This window comes from Leucopleurus acutus, assembly GCF_964270905.1.
Source record: "Leucopleurus acutus genome assembly, chromosome: 3".
Classification (NCBI taxonomy): Eukaryota; Metazoa; Chordata; class Mammalia; order Artiodactyla; family Delphinidae; genus Leucopleurus; species Leucopleurus acutus.
The window spans coordinates 86,619,818-86,634,473 of NC_139145.1; the positions used below are offsets into that span (position 1 = coordinate 86,619,818).

General features: G+C 35.0%; 1 protein-coding gene across 1 annotated transcript in view; it reads right to left on the minus strand.

Annotated features, from left to right (window-relative positions):
* Positions 1-14,656, minus strand: part of MAN2A1 (mannosidase alpha class 2A member 1) — a 160,783-nt gene that overhangs the window by 42,330 nt on the left and 103,797 nt on the right. The window contains exons 13-15 of the mRNA XM_082836309.1: positions 4,689-4,854; positions 3,137-3,355; positions 2,292-2,414 (exon numbers count right to left, since the gene is read on the minus strand). Of these exons, the coding sequence (XP_082692435.1) occupies positions 2,292-2,414; positions 3,137-3,355; positions 4,689-4,854 (508 nt within the window). The remainder of the gene's footprint in view (positions 1-2,291; positions 2,415-3,136; positions 3,356-4,688; positions 4,855-14,656) is intronic.

A 14,656-nucleotide genomic window follows, 5' to 3' on the forward strand; every position in this document is an offset into this window, starting at 1 on the left:
CATATAGCTAGAAAGTAATGGAGGAGAATGAAACCTAGGACGGTGATGTCCGGGCCTTTTTCTGATAAACTCAGCTGTCTTTTTCCCTGATGTTCTTTTATTTCTTCTTTGTAAACATATGATGATTCTCTTTATCCTTCTATCTAATATTAGAGCTATTTAAAGATAAAATCATTTAAAATAAATTAGTAATTATAATTGTCCATGTATAATATTCTATAGCATAGCTACTTTTTTTTTTAAAAGAAAATGTGAGTCAAAACAAAATGCCTGTCTAATGACAAAAGCTGTTAAGTGAGAAAACACTGATGTAGCTTATACTTAGGATCCACTGCCTATCCTGAAATGCCTACTATGAGCTGTAGCTTACCTTTAACTCCTCAATGATTTAAAAATACAGAAACAATGACAAATAACTAGAATCCTGAGTGTGGCCCACACAATCTCTTAAAATCTATATTTGATTTTGGTTAGCAAGCTTTTCTAGAACAAAAGTAACTTTTTCAGGAGACAGGACCCTAGGCAACAAAATACGGAGAATATTTAATTTATCTTAAAGTGGAGAAAACCTGTGTAAGTGTAAAAGCAAAGGAAGAAACTCTAAAGAAAAAAAATACAAAATTGACTACACAAAAATTAAAAACTACTACATAACAGAAAAATAAAAGAATTAAACTAAATGACACATTGAGAGCATAAATAGGATATAGGATTGCAATAAATAGGAAAAAGGATTAATTTTACCATATATAAAGAATACTTACAGATCCACAAGTCATATCGATAGAAAAATGGTCAAAGAACTTAAATAGGAAACTCATAAAAGAAATATGAAAGATAAAGACATAAAAAAGTTCAACCTCACTAATAATCAGAAAAATCTTAACAGTAAAATATTTTTCACTCATTATTATAGGTAAAGCATTTAATATGGCTAATTCTCAAAGCTTAGAATAGCATACTAGAGAGCTACTCTCAGAAAAACACTGGTGGGAGTGAATATGTATGCCATCTTTCTAGAGGGAAGATAAATAGTACGTATATGTCAAAAGCCTTAAAAGGCTTCATCCACTGACACAAAATGACTCTTCTGGAAAGTTATTCTCAGGAAATAATTAGCACTGTACAAAAAGAATGCTACAGAGAAAGCTTATCACAATGTTACAGCAGTAAAGTATTGGGAGAAAATGTACATATGCAACAATAGGAAATTCTTTTTTTCCCCACATATATACACACACACACACATGTTTTTTGTGTGAGAACACTTAAGTTCTACCCTCTTAGCAAATTTCAATTATATAATACAGTGCTATCAACTAGTTACCATATTATATATCAGACCCTCAGACCTCATTCATCTTATAGCTAAAAGTTTTAAAACACAAAAGTGTATATTAAAACTGTGTTTTCAGGGCTTCCCTGGTGGCGCAGTGGTTGAGAGTCCGCCTGCCGATGCAGGGCACACGGGTTCGTGCCCCGGTCTGGGAAGATCCCACATGCCGCGGAGCGGCTGGGCCCGTGAGCCATGGCCGCTGAGCCTGCACGTCTGGAGCCTGTGCTCCGCAACGGGAGAGGCCACAGCAGTGAGAGGCCCGCATACCGCAAAAAACAAAAAAAAAAAAACAGAAAAAACAACCGTGTTTTCAAACAACATATCAAATTGTGAGCACTGTCTCAATGAAAAATAAAATATGTTCATGTAGGAAGACAAAAACTTAAAAATGGGGGAAAAAAGATATGCACAGAATAAAAGACAGTAAAAATATATCAAAATGTTGGCAGGGTTTTCATGGGCTTGTGGAATAGTTGGCAAATTTTATTGTTTTCTTAGTTTTCTACATTAAATGTGCTAAGATTTGCATATACTACCTTTACAGTCAAGGGTAGGAAAACATTTTTTTGTTTGCTTTTTAAAGTGCTAAAATTTAAGGAGAAAAATGGCTCAGTGGTCAATCTATTTTTCTCATATGGCTAGGAATTTTGTGTCTATATATATGCCATGCCACATATGTACACAACAACACAGCAGCACCCTAATCTTAAATCAAATCTAGCTTCTTTCCATAGAAAGCATTTGTCCACTGTAGCATCCTAACTGAATTTCATCTCTGAGAAATTATTTGTTTATCTAACATTCAACTAGAAATTGCTAAGTGTCAGTAATGATATATATAATGGAGCCAACTCATTTATTCCTAATAGATAACAAAATATTGAGATGCATTTATTTTGCTCCTCATTATTCTTTCAATAAGTGCTTATTCACTGCTCAGCTCACCAGCACTTACCTTGGCTTCCCCATCTGGTAAGAAGAGGTAGGCACCACTTTTGTCCTTTTTACTCGTGGTTCCATACCATGAAAACTGCACTTTGACTTCATGACTTTTATCATCTCCTTTATTTATCATTTCCTAAGGATAAAAAAAAAAAATTAAGGTAACTCACAATTAAGACATTAACAAGTTGTATCTAGTTACACGTATATGTCAATTTAAAAAAAAAAAATTACCCGGCAATAGATTCAAAAATGATAACATTCACCCTCTAATATTCACAATTCTTAGATACACACTCAAAATTTTATACTTAACCTTAGGATTTAAAATCTTTGCCATAGGAACAAAAAGAACACATTTCACCAAGGAAGAAAGAGATACACAAATTAAGAGATTAGACCAGTACTTCTCAAACTTTCTGTAGCAAAGGAGTGGATTTATTTTTATTTCCAATATGCATGGAACAATATTTTTGTAAAATACAATGAAAGTGAATTCTAGAAAAATTAAAGTGATATGCCAAATATACACTCAATTTTTTTATTATTAGATTCAATAGGCATAATTTTACTCAGTCAAATTACTTTAAAGTTTCCATAAACATTTCTAAACAGCCACAGCTTCCATACTTATCTTGTTGACAAATAACAAACAGTCCACTGAGCAGCACCCCCCACAGACCACACTTATAAGGAGCAAGTGGTCACTGTGGACCACAAGGAGAAGGTACATATAACTCATCTATCCTTTCTCCCAGAGAATCTGTGTCCACTTTTCCCACTTTGCAGAAGTAATCTGCATATATTATAATAAAAGTGACAAGACTTCTATAAATTTCAGAACTATTCAGAACATACCTCCATAAGCCCAGAGTGATCAAACCGCAACTTAATAAAGGAGTTCTCTAGAGTTATATCTTCTTGAGCACTTTTTATATTATTCATGTTGAAAATTCCTTTATTTGCTATATGACCATTATATAGGGCATATTCAGCTAAATGTGGATTTGAACTTGCTGTTTCCAAAATCTTATATACTTTCAGTCCCAATGGTGGCATCTGTGCTAGAAAAGAGATCTTTACAAGATAAAGGAGAGAATTTATTAAAGAGAAATGTATCTACTGAAAGGAAACCATATATACTTCTAGTAAAAAGGAGAAACTACCATATTTAAAAAAGAGACTATAGTAATATTCCATAAATATATTTTGATAACTTATGGGTAGAGTATCCACATCTCTGTTTATCCAGGGAAACTAATAACTTCAAGTGGGTAAGACTATCAAAGACATTACTGCTTTCATCCAATATATGAAATTATGTGACCATCCTCAATTGTCCTACGGTGCTCATAATGGATGCTCAGACAGGGAAATTCTCCATGAAGGTAAGGGTTTATTGTGAACAATGATTTTTCCTAATTATTAGGAATCTTTTAATAATACTATAATATTTCAGTATATTAAAAATAAAAATGGTAAGTGTAACAATATAAATATTAAGCACATTAGTTCAATCAACACCAGCCATCAAATGCCTGGGGGCCAGCAGACACTGAACAAGGCATGGAGGATGCACCCACCATGAGACATGACTCCTGCCTTCTAGGAGCTACTGTTCCATTCTCTAAATGGGGTGTTTCCTGTAAAATCTGACCAAAACTGGTGTTATACTTTCCTTTCTATCGAAAGGATTATGAATTTATAAGAGCAGCCAGCAATGGCTTTTGATTTTCTTTTAGAGTTCCTAGCTTATGTCTGTGTCTTTAGGGTTTGGAGTACAATTTAAATTGTACACCAAACTATAAAATTTAGATCTTTCCAGTGATATGGGGGTTCAGTTTAATATTGCTTATTTTAAGACATTTCCCCCCAAAAATGTCTATTATTTGAATCCAGATTTTTTCCATAATTATCTCAGAAAAGAAGCATCTTACTTATTTTAGGAAGTCTTTCTTTCACAGTATATTAATGTCACCTTTGCAGTGAAAAGTTGAAAGTATCCCAAGTTATTTAGAAGGATGGTATTTATCTCCATTTCAATATTTATAACTGTCATTAAATTAAGTTAGACAAAACATTCAAAATTTTATGAGAAATGATTACTTCATGACTTCAGGAACAAGTTACAATAGATATACAAAGATATACAATATACATACTAATAACATTCTAAAAATAACATACAACACACATACTAACAAAGATATTAATATTTTGGAAAACACAGGATCTATTTTCCGTTAGTGTCATTTAACTCACCAGTTAAATCCTCTGGCATTTACAACTTTAACCACTTTACATACACCAACTTGACAGCTCTCAGGGATATATATTAATACACATATAAACTATATACTGGCTATGCTTTTTTCATGTTGCCTCTCTAAGTTCTATAGAGAGCACATACCTCATAGGCTGTCTGTGAAACAGTACTTGCTGTATCCCACACTGCACTCATTTGAATTTCCACGGGCTTTCCTGAAGCAGAGGATACTTGCGCTGTCGGGGAGCTCACACAGACTGAGACTACTGAGTTTCGGTCTTGTTCTGAAGGATTGTAGACCACAAGATACCTGCAAAAACAGTCGCTTTACTATTGGGGTCTCAAGATATTTGAACTTTTCCACATTATTTGTGAGATTTCAGGTCATAGACAGTCATAAAGCCAACACAAGGAGAAGAATTATAAGAAATAGTCTGGTAAAACTTTTGGAGAACAGGAAATTTCATCACAACAAATACCACACAGTACAAAGAGTAATGAAATAATGACTCAGACTTTCTAAGAATAAATGTTATACAAATGAAAGACATTAATACAACTATAATTATTTCTATGTCCCAGAAAATGACTTATATACATATGGTTTTATTGGTCTTTCTAAAATAACCAGCCCTATACCACTAATATCCTGATCCCTGCCTAACTCACTGAACAAGAAAATACATAAATTGTCTGTTTGCATTTTAGTCACAACTAATTTCAATTAAAATTCATTTAGTTCATTCATTTTAGATCATTAAAACACAGTGAAATGTACGGCTATACATGCAGAATCACATAATTCACATATATATTTTATACACAGGGGCCCTTATTATCCAAGAGAGTTGGTTCTAGAGGAAAGGTCATTTGAAGTGAATCCACTTAAAATAGAGGATGAAATTTTATAATAAATAGTGGTAACTTGGCTAGAAGAGGGAAATAACGACTATTAAAATAAGTTTAGGCAATATTTGCAACTAAGTATAATTCTTAGAGTGAAGTAGGGTTTTTGGCAAAATTTTTCCAACAATATTTTATATTAGTACATTATGACATCCTTCACATAACATTTCATTTTTACAGGATGGTTTTAAACATAAGTATATTTATAAAAAATATTCAAGGGCTTAATCATTTTTCTAAAAGTTCTCTCTCAATTCTTTGATATTTAAATAATTGTCAGTTGAATCCCCTAACATCCTTGGTTTTCTCAGTAGCATAACTCTGCTGGATCCTCACTGCTTCATGGCTTTGCCTGTGAGTAAAAACGTTCTAGATCATCATGTCACAGACTTCATGAATTATGCACTCTTTGTAACATTTATGATTTTACTTTATAAACAATTTGCATCATATTATCTTCAAATAAAATAAGCAGTATCAAAGAGGATATTTGACTAATAATATAACTGATTCAATAGTGAATATTTTCATGATCTGAAATATTTTGCTTTCCTACATAATTTTGTAACTTCAGGAACACAGAAATGAATAGTCAGTCAACCACTTCTCCCTCTTACCCACAGTGGTATCAGACTTGGTCCAAACAAGCTATCATTGTTTATTTAGTGCATCAGAAAGCCTAGCAACGCTCTTTTATCCTATATGTGTCCTGTATATTTCAACTGCATTGCAAATGGTTTGTCAGGAAATAAAATTAATACAGTGGCCAAAACTAAAGTGAAGGATAACAGAAAAGCACGAAGGAAAAGAAAGAGGATGTAGCGTAAAACCTATAAAATGTTTGACTTATAAGCTGTTTATCAGCTGAAGCACTTTTGATTGAGACAGTACTGTGAGATACCAAAGGTAACAATATATGACAATAAGAACGTCTCTGGCTCCTATTAGGCTTGTAGTATATACATCAGGATCACAAGATCTAACTTACACCATTTACGTTCATTGAGATTCCACATGTATACGAGAAAAGAGCAGCTGAAGCATGCAGGCAAAAACATATCTACAAAGGGCACTGAAGCCTCAAAGTGCTAGGCAAAACCCCATTTTTATCCACAGAAGCAATTCTCAAGGAGAGTGAGAATACTGCCCCCTTGAGAGGTGTGCTTAACAGACTTACCTGAAGGAATCAACCTATTTGCACCCTCCCACTGCCCTCCACCAGAGCTCATGTTTTGCCTGATTGTTCTCCTATCACAAACACACCTGGAGAATCACAAATGCCAGGGTTCATTGTTATCAACTACACTATATTATATTCCTCAGGTACACTGGAGAAGAAAAGCAGTTGAGGATCACTCATGTCCAGCATCCCAGAAATGAGTGACTTACTACTGAACCCCATGTGCCCAGAGGCTTAGAGCCAGTATGTGAAGAACTCTAGAACATGTAGTCTGAAGACTTAGGCCAGTCCCTTAATTCTGCAGAAGTCATGAGGCAGACCTAGGTAGAGAACCCAGCATCCCCACTCTGATGCTCTACTACCCAGAGCTGGCTATAAAGGCTCTGATAATAAAATATAATGTGTCCAAGCAATAAATTAGGTAGCAAGCATCCAAAACACTGATTCTTCCCAGCAAGGAAGAAAATGACTCAAATTTAAAGCAAATAATAATTTCAACCATACATTTCGTTTTGTACAATATTAAATAGCTTTTTATAATAAGCTGTGAACTAGGTTCTGTTTTGTTTCATTTTCATAGCTAATTAGTATTTGACCATAATGATGTTTCTACTGTACTGAATGATTATGTAATTATCATGTCAGGAATCTATTCAAAAACTAAATGTGTAGAGTATATAATGAGTATAAAGCTGCACTAAGAAAATAATTTTTTAACATAATTAGAGATTCACAGCATGTTCAAGTGCATCACAGCACACATTTATCTGATACACAAACCTCTACGTACATTTCAAGTAGAGTACAGAGAAAGCATTATCATACATGAATTATATTTCCTTGGGAAGTAAGTACAGCATCACAAATTAACTAAATTTTCATTGTCATTATCATGTTTAGTAGTCAAACATTTGTTACACTGCCAATATCTCCAAACATGAATCCTTTTAAGTCAATCAATTGTGAACGGAACCAGGTTTCATATCATAATATCATACTCACTTATTAAAAATTAATATTATTTCATCCACACTAACAGATGAAAAGAGTAAAATATCGCTGAAAAATGGGGCTAGTTAATTTCTATTTTATCTTGGAAGTAACTATATAGGAAGCTCAGAAATATTTTTTCCCAATTTCCCCTATATTTGCATTAGCTTCTTATCTATCATCTGTCACCAAGTCACATCCAGCCTCCTAGCTCGCATTATGACATTAAGCCCCTGCAACTTGCCTACAGGCAATTATCTCAATTTTCTATATACAATGAGCAACCTTCACCTCATGAAGATACCTGCCAATCAAATGAGAGGGCAAACTATGATCTACTGTGGCTGAGGGAAAAAGGAATGGAGAGAAATGAAAAGACATCTGTACGCTCATGTCAAACTGGGAGTCATTTTAGGAAGAACTATAATTCCACTGTAAACGAGGTTCTGTCCTTGAAGATTCTAATGAGGAGGAGTATATTTAGAATTTCCTCACTCCTTTTGTAGAAATGATTTATGTCATGTTAAGAAAGACAACTGTGGCATTCCAGGTCCTCTCTCTGAGGCAAATCTAATCAGTGCCTACTATGAACAAAAGACTAGGACCACGTGGACTTCCTTCTTGGACTGGACATAGGGCAGAATGAAAGTAAGATGCCTCTTGGTGAGAGTGAAGCTGGAGTTAACCACTTACAGAGTGCTTCCTGTATGCCGGGGTTCAGTCCTCAGGCCTATAATCTATGAGGCACAGCCTTTCATCCTTCACTGGACAGATAGGAGAGCTGAGGTTCTGGGAGGTTAGGTATGTTGCAGAGGCGCAAGCAGCCCTACCCCTATTACCATCTTCTTAACCATCCTAACCACTTTATTCACAGGCCAAGCTTATAACAACCATTTTGCCAACTGCGGTTTCCTGTGGAGATTCCCTTAGTTCCTAATTCACTTGAGAAGAACTTTGTCTTCACTGATGCCAAAGATCCCCACAGACCTTCTATCTTCAGGAAGCTCAGGATGAACAAGGAGCTATTTACATTTCAGTACATTTTATCTGTGAAAGAAAATTTATAAACTGGAACGCTGGCATAGAAAATATCTTGTAACATATACTAAAGAGTTTATCTTATGACCTCACTGCATGAGGAAAGCAAAAACATTATTCAAAAAACCATTAAAAAAATACTACATACATTTATGGCTGTGCAAAGAAGACAGAAATGAAAAATATTTGCAAGTCCCCTGTAAGTGCAGTTTAAAACCAATTAAGCGAACACCAGGTTATATGAAAAGTAATTGTAACTTCATGTGTCTAGTGTAGTACCTGGCATGGAATAACATTCAATAAACAGTTGATGAATGAGTAACACACAAAAATCCCAGCAGGAGAATTTATCATTTGTGAATAATACCTACTAGTGTGGAGCTTTATCATTTTCATTTTGATTATTTTAATTCCTTAAAAAATAGCATCGACAAGCTATGCAATTAACCCCTTTGCAAAGATGGGGGAAATGACAGATCCAAGATCACAGAGAAAGTTAAGAACAAAGCAAAGAGTAGAGCTCACTCTGTCCAATTCTTAATCAATGACAGCATATTAAAACATTCAAACAATATATTCATCTTCTCTAAGTAGCCTCATTAGTGGAGCATCATCTAAAGAAGAGTAGTAACCTTTGTACAGTATTCTGAATACGAAAATATATAGTTTTATATGTTTACAAAAATTGCACTTTCTAGATATGAACTTTTCATATAGTCTACCTAGTTTTCTAGGTTTAAAACATAATGCTTACCATATTAGCCATCAGGGAAAAAAAATTAAGCTATAAAAACAAAGGGAGCCTTTCTGAGATACATCAGATCTTCAAAAATCATGATTAGTTCTGTGAGTCCTTAGCTCTGGAGTCCGATACATTCAAGTTCAAAAACCCACTACAGCACTTAGAATTTGAGAGGCTTTGGACACGTGATTTCATTTCTTCAAGACTTAATATCTTTATTTACAAAATCAGGAGAGACAAGATTGCAATTAGGGTTAAATGATAAAATGTTTGGAAAATCACAGAGCTCAGAGCTCAGACCTGGCACAAAGTAGAATCTCAATAGCAATTAAATCTCTCCTTTCCCTTATAAGACCCTCCTGGTGTCCTGACCAGATACCCTGCTACATGAATCACACGAATGGTGGAATGAATGTTTTAATTAACTCAGGTCACTGAGCTGCCTTATATGCTTTCTTATGTAAGGCATATATAAATCTAAATGAAAGAAATTAACAAAACCACACATGTTATAACATAGATACCTTAAAACAAGAGTTCAGATAATATGGCGGGGGGTGGAGATAAATAAAGAGATGCACAGAATCTACACACGTACAAAGTAACCATATGGCATGTGGCTAAATTAAAAGGCAAGAAAAAAAAAAAAGGACAGAGAGAAGGACTCCTCATGGTATGTGTAGTTATAACCTATGAATGTGACTACATAGTCCCTGTTCTGAATATCTATAGTCTAGAAGGGGAGAAAGAGAAATTGTTGAGTTCAATATAATAGGGTAGGTAATAATACAAAACTATGTACAGTGTGTCTTGTGATACACACAAAAAGATGGCAGTCAGGACGATTAAGAATTAATCGGGAGAGCATTCAAAACAGAAAATTAATTAATACAAAATGAGCAAAATGTATATACAGAAGTTGACAGAACTTTACTGAGGGACATAAAAGTGAATGAATGAAGAGACATACTTTTCTAGGTGAGAAAACTAAAATACTGCAAAATATACAACTCTCCTAAAATTAATTCATGAATCTTATGCACTGCCAACTGAAATCCTTTTATTGGGAGAAAGGGAGCAAAACAATCCTATGATACATCTACAGTAATAGATGGGCAAGATAAATGGTTAAACAAATGCATTAAAACAATATGCCAACACTGATTCTAGATGAATTAAAAAATTTTAAAACAGAAAAAATGATACAAAATCAGTAAGAAAAATAAATATAAAATTTGTGGTACAAATTCTCTTTTTAACCATAACAGAAAAATACAGCAAAGCAAAAGACTGGCAGATTTGATAACAAAAAGCTTAGAACATTTTCTATATTAAAAAATAAGATTAAAGAATAAAAAAATAAAAGGAGATCAAATTTGGGATATTTGTAAAGTGTTCCTACAAATCAACAGAAATATAAACACTCAAGTGGAAAAAATGAGCATTTTTCTTTCACCAAACTGAAGTTGTAAAATAAACAATGCTTCCACTTCCAGGAGAGATGAAGTAGTTGACGAGAGCTCTCACTTCTATGGGCCAACTAGAAAAACCAGATAAAATACAGTAATCATCTGCTTGAAGGCAACAGAGAACTGCTGAGGAGAAAAAACTGCAGAGAAGAGAGCTGCCTTCTCTAGCCATTTTCACCCTGGGCTGTGCCAATTCTCAGCACGGGAAAGGCTGAGTTCCCTGCAAAACCCAGAACAAAGCCTAGAGAAGTTTCACTGCGGTGGCAAAGAGGCTAAAAGGCACTTGGTGAGGATGTAGAAAGCTTCAAGTGCACAGTTGGCTTTCTCATCAGTCCATGTGCCAAACACCGGGAGCTGCACAGAAAAGGAGGCTTAAAATCTAAACAGAAAGCTTCTAAAAAGTAGAGCAGAGACATATCATGAGGTTTTAGAACCCACCAGGGAATAGGGCCTACAGAATATACCAGGCTATTAGTTGAAAACTTAATGAGCTAGATGAAGAAGACATTGAGAGAATTAGCCTCAATTTAGCACAGCCCTTGATTGGAGTAAGAGTGAACACTCTCTAGAAGATAGTTTCTAGAGCCTATAAAATTTTTCTACACAATGTCTAGCACTTAATATAAAAAGCTGAGACATCTGCAAAGACAGAGCCACATGATTAAACAACAAAAAGACAGAAGAATTAGAACCACACATCTGGATATTGGTGTTAACTGATAAGCCTTTAAAATGATAATTACTATGTCCAAGGAAAGAGGAAAACATGAATACAGTAGATGAAAAGATAAAGAATTCCACCACAGAAACTGAATACGTCAAAAATTAACTGAATGAAATTCTAGAAGGATAAATATTTGAAATTAAGGACTCAGCCGATATGTTTAACAACAGAGTAGATTAAGCAGAAGAGAAGTTAAACTGTTAACAGAGATACTTCCTCTAGATTCTGGGATTTTTAGCGAACGTCCTGCAGCTACTTTTTAGACATCTAGATATAAAACACTATTCTACAAAAAGTACGTATTTTTTAAATAATCAGAAAAATACAATTACAAAAACATGTAACTTTTTAAAAGGTCAGGGAGAGATAGCCAAGTAAAAGTAGGGAAATACACTCTAGGTAGAGTGACCATAAGAATAAAGGCACAGATATATAAAGAAAAAAAGGACATTATTTTCAGGACATACAGGTCATTCAATATCACTAGAATCTACATAGTAAAGCGCATGTCTAAAATGCCAATATATGGAGCTAGAAAGAGAGAGAAATCTCAAATCACAGTGAGGAGTGAGGTGTCTTTAAGTCATTACAAATTGCTAAAAACCTTATTATATGGGGTATGGGGAGTGACCTGAAGGTTTAACATGGTCAGATTCATTTTTAATAGGTACTTCTAGTTGCCAGGTAGAGGAAGGATTTAAGGAGTCAAGACTCAAAGGAGGAAGACCAAGTAAATAGCTACCACAGCCAAGGTAGAAAAGGTGAAAACTTAAGTTACAGGAGCGGGTAGAAATGCAAAAAGAGGAACAAGTCTGAGAAACAGGTAGGAATTCTTATTAATAGGAATTTTTGGATTCCTTGGAGAAGGATGCATAAGCCACAAGGAAAAGTCTGTAATTCCTGTTTTGCAGTTAGGGTGGCATAGATATGGTAGCGCCACTAACCAAGATTGAACCCCTAAGGATGGGTGGAAGACATATCAAGATAAAGGTGATAAATCCAGTATCAGACCTCTCGAACTTGAGGTACCTGAGGGATATCTACATAGATTTATCCTGATGTTCTTAAATTAATTATCCCACTTATCCACTGGAAATACACTGGTTTCCAGGTATGGTAGGCAGAATAATTCCGCCCCCCTCCCCACCCCAGGATGTCCACATCCTAATCCCCAGAACCTATGAATATGTTACCTTACATAGCAAAAGAGACTTTGCAGATGTGATTAAATTAAGGGTCTTGGGATAGGGAGATTTCCTGGATTATCCAAGTGGGCCCAATATAATCACAAGGTCCTTATAAGAGAGAGACTGAGAAGTCTAACAGAGAAGGTGGCCACGTGACAACAGAAGCAAGAGGCTGGAATGTGTGTGGAAGGGGCCACAGGCCAAGCAATGCAGGTGACCATTAGACGATGAAACAGGCAAAGGATCAGATTTTTCCCTCAGAGCCTCCAGGAGGAACAAGCCCTGCCGATACTTTGTCAGCCCAGTGAAACTGATTTTGGACTTCTGACCTCCGAAACTGTAAATAATAAATTTGTGTTTTTTTTGAAAGACTAAGTTTGTGGTTATTTGGTACAGCAGCACTAGGAAACTGATACACCAGGTTATACTATTCCTCTTGAAAATGAGGGCCAGCTTCCGGTTTCACATCACAAAGACCACCATACACAGAAAAGAAACTCTTGAATGCTGGAAAAGGGGGCAGGGGTGGGGGTGGGCGAAGGGCAATGAGAAGAGCTTGGGGTCCTCGGAACTGGGCCCAAGCAAAGACTGAAGTAAGTGTGTCTAGCCCTCTGACCTGCTCTCTCATGGAGGACTTCCTCATACTTTCTCATCTGCTGGCTACAAGGTCTGACGTGCCCAAATTCACATTGTCCCTGTGCAAGTGCCCACAGATAACAATAAGGAAAAAGCAGAGGAGAAAACCCCCAGACCTGCACTTCATAAAAAGCAAATGATTGACAGTCCCTTACACTGACCAAGGTGGTTATTTTTAACCTTTTAAAATTCTACTTATCTTCTAACCTTTGAATGCCTTATACAGACACCATTCACTGAAGAAATGCACATACGCACAAGATTTTTCATGTAAGTTCCAAGGCCTCCCAGTTTAAAAACGTTTCTATTCCTATAAAACAGGCCTTCTTAAATAGGCAAACATTTAGCTGTTTTCCCATAAAAACCTCTCTAGAAACTATACAATAACAATCTCACTTATCTTCCATGACCAGATACGGGACTTTATATTTGCAAGAGGAAAAATAAAACATGACATTTTATGGAAGCTTCTAATTGATTTTGTAACATATATTATTTGGCCTCATTTAAGAAGAAGAAAAATTCAACACTGAAGAACAGAACACAATTTCATTTCAGCAATCAAAATTAGGATTGCACTTGAATATAGTAGTACATAAATGTTATCTGAATTTCCTAACACATGAAAGTTTATTTCAACATTTTTTTCTACATTTAGGAGAAATAAATTAAAATTCATGGACAAAACTATTATAAATCTATCATCCCATGAAAGTCATTCACCCAAGGGCAAGATTCAAAAGGAAAGTAAACAAGTGTACTGCAGGGTGATCGAATCTAGTGTGAAGATGCCCTTTATGAAACAGTAAGATGATAGTAGTACCTAAAACTGCTGTTGTCAACTAAGGTTTTGATTTCTGAAAATACCTTACAAAATCCAAGAACTCCATTAAATATTACTGAGAAGAGTTCTTAGTTTAGATGAAAAGTATGCAATTATTAAGAAAATATTCTAGAAAGCTCTATGTTAGAAGACATTACTTTGTGTAGAGAATTATGTTTATAATACTAATAGGCAAAGCAGTAAATCAAAAATAAAATTTTATATTATTAAAGGGATATTTTTTGCTACTTTTAACTCAAAGTAAATTTGACTTGGTAAGTGGCAGAGAGTTTTCCAGATGTTAATAGTAACAACAACAACAATAACAGTAATACCAAACAGCTAGCACTAATGAGCCTTTAGAACAGTGCCTAGCATACAGCATGTGCTGTACTTGAATTAACTCCTTTCAGCTTC